At 35.6% G+C, this 7,610-nt stretch overlaps 1 protein-coding gene across 2 annotated transcripts in view; it reads left to right on the top strand.

The window, feature by feature from the left end:
• The first annotated feature begins 239 nt into the window (after positions 1–239).
• EPHA3 (EPH receptor A3) overlaps positions 240–7,610 on the top strand; it is a 375,121-nt gene continuing 367,750 nt past the window's right edge. Inside the window, exon 1 of one of the 2 annotated variants that reach the window (XM_055259775.2) lies at positions 240–456. In XM_055259775.2, the coding sequence (XP_055115750.1) occupies positions 369–456 (88 nt within the window). In that variant the 5' untranslated portion in view covers positions 240–368. The remainder of the gene's footprint in view (positions 457–7,610) is intronic. The other variant, XM_055259774.2, reaches the window with a different exon arrangement.

The following is a 7,610-nucleotide window of genomic DNA, read 5'->3' as shown; positions in this document are numbered from 1 at the left end:
ATGGAACACAAAAGAGGGAGCATTTTTCTCAGCACCTCGTCCTCATCACAACTTCTGTGTTTCCTGTCCCATGGGCGACGCCCCCACGCCCACCCCGTCTCCTTCCCGAGCAGCTCTGGGCTGCAGAGCCAGCTGCTTGCCATCCCGCTCCGCTTTAGCGCCCGCTGAAGACGGCACTAGGACCCAGGGAAGTCCCCGAGCGGGGTTCGCGGAAAGGCAGCCAGACTCCTCCTTATCTCCAGTGTCAAACTTGACATCAGCCTGCGAGCGGAGCATGGTAACTTCTCCAGCAATCAGAGCGCTCCCCCTCACATCAGTGGCATGCTTCATGGAGATATGCTCCTCTCACTGCCCTCTGCACCAGCAACATGGATTGTCACCTCTCCATCCTCCTCCTTCTCAGCTGCTCTGTTCTCAACTGCTTCGGGGAAGTGATTCCGCAGCCTTCCAATGAAGGTAAGCCAGGTACGGGGCGCGCGGAGCTCTGCCCCGCGGGGCTCACGCTCTTCAAAGCACGTTCTCACCGAAGCCTTGCACGTCGGGAAGGTGCCTCCGAACAGAGCAGTTTGCTTGGAGAGTGAACGAAAGATGTGCCTTGTTTTTTCCCCTAACTGTCTTCTAAAAAACACTTCAGGAGATAATTTTAGATGGTCTAAACCTTGAAAATGTGTTTTTAATCTGATACCAATTGGAGCAATTACCTTGTTTGCCAATTTGAACAGAATGAAAGAAAGAAAATCCTCCAGCGTTGCAACCCAGTTATGTTAATTGCCAACTAGCCAAGGCAGTATTTTATTTTCTAATTATGACCATGTGGTACTCCGAGAAGTTTGAAAGAAAATTCAGCCTTCCTCTCTAGACTCTTTAGTATGTTTAAAGGTAATGACAGGTTGTTCCTACTTGGGATCATGGCATTTCTGAATGGACTAAAGAGAAATCAGAGTTTGTCGAAGCGGAGGTGCTTGTTTATGGTGCAAGGGCTGTGTTGAAGTTGTGTGTATCCCGCCAGGCAATGGTTTGCTCTATGATACAGGTTCTAATGAGCAGCATATGCCACATTAACATAAGTAATAGTTGCAGGAATTACAATAAGCTTAGGTTGGATTCTCTTTGTTTAAAGGCTTATATACAAATAGGAGAATGTATTTAATGAATAGTGGATAGCTCCTGGGAAGATATAGTAAATAACTGAATAGCAGATTAAGAGAGAATGTTCATATGCAGCAAATGGCGTTTCCTTGATGTTGTGTTATTTATTATCCTTGTAATGAGCATTAATTCTTTTTCAGTGGGTTAAAGTGCATACCTAATATTAAGGACACCAACGTGTTCTATAAGATTGTGTACTTAATACATACATTTTCTTTCTCCTGTGTTCCTTTTGTGATCTATTCTTGTGAATACAGTCACTAACTCGTAAAACAAACTTCTTTAAATAATTGATTAGTTTAAAGCCACACTTACAACACTAATTTCCTCTCAGTGATTTTGAACTTATAACAATAACATTTAGCAATTTATTTTGCAAGTTAACAATACCGAGGAACTGATGTGCAAACATCGTGTTATCTACATCACCCCTTAGAAAATATATTGTCAAGCCAATACTGTTGTATGTGTACCTTAATTTTAAAAACACAAGTAAAAACAAAATACTTAGAAAGTTTTTTATTAAATGTAAAAACTGCCTGATACTCGGTGACCTACTTTCACTGCTAATAGAGCAGTAATTTATCTCCTTCCTTACTGACTGCCTTTATCAATTTGGCAGATTTCATTAAATGTTCTGAATCTTTTTTCTAAATAAGAAAAAAAAAATTCTAAAATATAAGGATCGAGAAAATCATCTTACCCACAAATTACTTTTTCTTTTACAAACCAAATTAAAATGTTTATTTGAAAGTAAGAGTCAATCATTCTTCCTGAATGAAAGGTAAGAGTATTCATTTGTATAACGGGTAACATGTATAATAGGTAACATATCAATACATTAAAATTAATGTTTTAAAAATTTTTGTTATTCGCAGATATTAAAATATCGACAATAACTAGAACAATAGTATTAAAATTCCCACATTGTCATGATAAATTGTATTTTCCAGATAGAATGTTTATGAACTATGTAGATATGGATATTACTGAATTAATTATGCACAAGAATGTAGCTGTTAGTCAGTATTTTTGTGGAAAACAACCTTTAAGTAAACTGCAAGAGAAAAAAGACACCAAACTATTTCACACTTATGTAAAATTAATCAGTATTAATTTAATGAAACACAGTTAATCAAATGCAAATTGCTTTTAAGCCTCACCTCATGTACGTTTGGGGATATAATGTACATAATTATGCAGACAGGCACACATTAACAATATGGATATAGAAAGGTAAATATATTCAGAAAACTGACATAATTGCATTTAATTTGCTTGGATAAAAGTTTATCCATCGTTCATGGGATTATTCCTTCCAGATTGTGTCCTATGGGTAGTGTCTCTTTTCCTTCCTGTGATTGTGAAGGGAAGCTTTAAAACAAATTTAAGATGATTTAACTTAGGTAATACTTGAGTGAGATTTTAAATATTAATCCATAGCTTGGCTCTCAGTTGAGTTGAATAACATGAAAAGTGAAAATGCCAAGTATGTGCCAAGATTTCCGTGCAATTTTTCTAACAATGTAATTTAAATAGAAAGCAATTCTTTTGAAAATGTATATATGAAAGGAGTGATGATTTTAAAATGGTACTAATGTAGTTTTCTGATACAATTTTTTAAATTTGAAATACGAAACACTAGACTGTATTTAAAATATTATGATTGAAATATTTCAACACTGTAAAAAATTTACGAGAAATTTACTGGAACGTATTTACTAGAATATATTCTTCAATCTGTTATGAAGTTAGGCATGAGAGAACCAAAAGAGAACAAAACCAGGCCATTGACTTAATTGCTAGGACATTTGCAGTTGTGTGATTTGTTTTTAAATTTGAGATTTAATCATTAACTATCAATATTGAAATGCCGTGGGTCCCTGATAAGAAAAATAACTTAGAAAATGTTTAATCTGAATTTTCCTTCTATTAATGTATTTACAAATATCTTTCTTATATGCTTTCAAGAAAATGACTCCAGGTGATAATAGAGACTCATCAACGATAACAGATATTCATAATTCCAATGGTCACTTGACTCAGCAATTGGCCTATATACTTAAACAGAACTTTATAAAAACTTTATTAAATTCTTATTAGGTCTCTCTGTTTACATGGCTTAAGAAAAGACTTTTAATGGGAAATCAGCTGTTTTTCATGGCAAAATATGATTGCTACACTATGTATTATTTTAAAAGTTCATATACTTACTCCTACTTTCCATACCAGAGGGATGATTAATGGTAAACAGAAATAACATTGGAACAAAGTTAAAACTGGATATAAAATAAAATTATTAACTGTGGCTACTTCAACCCTTTCAGAATTGGTAATAGTACTTTCTTTAAACACTTTTATACATTTATGGCAGTCTGGGGTGCAATGCACTATTAATTCATCAGTACATAATACACTAAATCATTTTTTCTATCCAAAATAGTTCATAAATTAGATTAACATTTATCTAGAAAGCTCTTTATATTGAAAATAGAGTATCCAAAATAAAAGTGAATAAAAGTAAATATTTATATTCATATACTAGTTTTTTAAAGACTTTTTTTATTAGCTAAGACACTATTTATATGAAATGCATTTCCCTAAATATAAATATTCTAAATACTAGAGGAAACTGTGTGATTGTTTAAAACTTAAAAGTAAAACTTGCATGTGAGTATTATAAGCCTCCCTTTGAGTATTAGGCAAATGTTGGAGAAAATAAATAATCAATTTTTTATTTTTAAAAATTACTATAAATTGGCATCATTTTTCATATATAAACACTTTTCCTCAAATAAGAACACACTGTGATTAAAACATTAATAGAGAACTAAGCTATCATATCATCTTTATAAGTTTTTTTGGTTTGGAAGAGGGTTTACATTTGCTTTTAATAGCATTTCATCATGCTAGACTAAATAATTGAATGCATTATACATTTTTGTAATTTAATAGCTCTCCTAATAGCTCACCCCTACATCCCCCCGCCTCCATGGTTAACTGTGCTATTTGCCTGAAGGTAGGAGAAACCTTAATTTCACTATTTTATAACCCACAACAGTTAACACTTGACCTGGGTCATTAACAGGATTATCAGCAAATTTGTTTAAGCTTTTACTGACAATCTGAATTGCTACCATAATATTTTGAATGTCCCATAAATAAACTTTTGGTAACCCCTCAAAATCTATCACAAAATTCATTCATTCTGAATCTGTATCTTTGTAAAGACTAGTATCTATAATAATAATTTGAGTGGTGAAAATGTTCACTCAGATACCTCAATCTCCTTATTTTTATGTTTCATAATCACACTATTCCAGTCCTTGTCATAAATGAGCAATTATAAACTCTTTTAGATATTCCATCTTCTAGTAATAACAATAGATTAATCAATAGAAAACAGTTTCACTGTAACTATCAATATTTTTAATTTTATATTTTTAAATTATTGTTACTGTAGTTGATAGGGTTTTTTTTTTTTTTTTGCCTATTTTAAGGTTAAAAGTTAGTTGGATATACTTCTAACTCAGAAGTGACTGGACCTATAAAAGGGAAACTACATGTAATAAAACACCATTGCCACGTGTTACATCATGGTTGTATTTTATATAAAGTCGTCTTTCCATGAAACACTAGAAATTGGGAGCTATAATGAAAAACACTTTAATATAAAAATTTAAAACAAAGTATTGTACAGAATCAGATCTTAGAGAGTTATTTTTAACATTTTTTAGTAGGTTTAGGAAGTTTTCGGTAAAGTTTTTCATTTCTTGAATTTAATTAAAGTTGGCTCCTTGGTCATATTAACAACTTAGTAATCTCATGTTGCTCTTAATAAGTTTATTATTAAATAAATGATTCAGTAACATTCTTTATGTATTGCCTACATTTAACTTTCAAACTTTGGTGTATTCCTTAAGGGTCCAACCATTTTTAACACTTTTCCACAATAACTTTCTTTCTAATGTTAAAATCCTTTCAGAAATTTAAATTTTTTTCTGAAATAAAATATATGCAATTTTTAAAGATCAAATAGTTACTTTTGCAAAGGATTTTTAAAGGCAAAGTATATTTCCACAATATATTTGATTTACTAATTTCAACACAAATGACAAAAAAAGTGTTCATGAAAGTTACATTTTCCAAGTCATAAGATCTTCAGGAAAATATTAATAAAACTTTCCTCAAATCATCAAACTCGATAAGGTTTTATAGACATTTACTAAAAAAAATCTGTGATCTGGGCTACTTTTTATTTGAATCATTCTTTCAATGATTCGGTTTGGCATAAATACTAGATATAAGGGGAAACGTGTATTTCTTGGAAGAACATTAAGTTTTACAAGTTATTTTCTGTCAAGATCCTCAACTTTGTTTATTTTTTAACCTTTAAAATATTTAATAAACCTTGTTCCTTTAATTTCTATTTGAGAGAAGATTTATAAGAACAGATGCAGGTGTCTCCTTTTGGGTTCTGTTTTCAAAGATCTGGATTTTATCATCAGGGAAGGTCAATAAAGGGCTTTTACCAAATACACAAGTAGCTTTCCACAGATTTTTTAAATAAAGGGTTGACCAGTAGTGTGAGACATTCATTATATTATTCATCCAGGTATACAGAAAACCAGGATTAAAAATTTACTTCTCAAAAATTTGGAAACCTTAGCTAACTCTTCTGTAACAACTTTAGAATTATTAGTAAAAGCAATATTGTGACATTGATAAAATGCAAAGTCTTCCAAGTCACAAATCAATCCGCCTAGGAAGACATCCCTCAATGTGCGCAGGGTGTGGATACATGTTCGCCATTTGCTTGATTTCATTAAGTCTGTTCCCAGCTGCTTGGTATCAGGTAGTTCTTGGAACCTGGCAGGAGGTTTTCTCCAGGAAAAGTCTGAAAGTCAGCAAGTTTTAGTTTGCCTCCTACCTGCTTCCTTTGTAAAAAAAAAAAAAAAAAAAAAGAAGGGAGGCCGATTACAAAGAAAAAATTTTTGCAAGTGAAAAGAAAATTTAAAAAAGTTGATTAGAAAACTGGAGAAGTAGAGAAAAGCAAAGGTTTTAAAGCCAATGTTAATATATGAATCATTTGCTTAAAAGAAAGACATTTATCACATAAAACATCTGGCTAATCAATTTTTATTAAATCCCTAAAAACCCTGCACACTTAAAATGGGGTTGAGGTGGGGGGGGGCTGCATTTCTTTGTTTCTCCTTTCAAGTTTACACACTTTTGATTTTTTCCCAGAAGAAAATATTTTATCCAAGAAAGTTTTAAGAGTGTCAGCCAAAAAATGCTAAAATGCTTCCCCCTTTGAATGTCTGGACGAATGCATGTGGAGGGGTGGATGGAATCAAAACCAGTTCAGCAAATAAAACCTCGAACTTGGAGTGATGTTATTAAACTGGAAGCCCTTAGTATGGACATCCCCCAACCCTTCATTTTCTAAATCATGTCCTGCTGTTCCAGTCAAAGCAAAGGGTGAAAATCCACATAATCCAAACCAACATGGTGAAGTGAGAATAATAGGTGAGGAAGGAGGAGGAAAGCAAGTGGCAGCACTGTACAAACTGTTGTGAATATTCCTCGCCATGGACGGGAGTGGCCACAGGAGGGGATAACTGCGTTTCTTTTTCTTCGCCTTACACTTTCCACATTTGATAATGCAATCTTCATTAAATTACAAAAGTGTGTCCTGCGAAATTTTAGCACAAAGCAGAGCCGTACGGGTAGAGACAGTAATGTGGCAACAGGGAGATGAGCAAGTGCTCCTTGCTGCCACCACACCCACCATCAGGGTGTCTTAACCACAAACTATTCTCCGCTAGGTCCAGGCTCATTGGTGCAAAGGGAAAACAAAAGTGTCTCTCAACAGTTCACTGCTTGCTCACTCTGCATCAAATTAAAGATGAGATAATAAAAAAAAACATCTCCGGGTGCGCGTAACGCAGTCTCAGCCCTCTGGAGGCCAGTGGGTTCTTTGTGCACGAGTCTCTCCGCGCCTGGCTGCCCAAGTCAGTTCCCGGAGCGCCACCAGGGTGCCACGGCCTCCGTCCCGAGGTAGGGTGGGCGGGCGAGCGCAGTCTGATGCTCTTTTGCTCCAGGTTTCTGCCTCCGGGCGGACGGTGTAGACTCTGCGTTGTAGGCTGGAGCGAGCGGAGCGCGAAGGTGCAAAGTTACGCGAACACGAGCGCCAGGAGACTGGAGCGCGCGAGAGGCAAACGTGCGCCCTCTGCCTGCTGCCGCGGATCTGCTGGCACTGGGAGAGCACGGCGTACTCCTTGCCACCTGGACCCTCCTTACCTGGGCGTCGGTAAGACGCCGGAGAGTCCGTGCGCCTTGGACGGGCCTGGCAGGTCCTGACCTGAGGAACAGACTTTAATTCAGGATCTACGATCGCCCTGCCGCCTTTCACATTGCTGTCAGCTAGGCTTTTCAGTTTGATGTCTGGAAGTGGCGTG

Source organism: Symphalangus syndactylus, chromosome 21, assembly GCF_028878055.3.
Source record: "Symphalangus syndactylus isolate Jambi chromosome 21, NHGRI_mSymSyn1-v2.1_pri, whole genome shotgun sequence".
Lineage (NCBI taxonomy): Eukaryota > Metazoa > Chordata > Mammalia > Primates > Hylobatidae > Symphalangus > Symphalangus syndactylus.
This window is presented reverse-complemented; position numbering and strand designations above follow the sequence as displayed.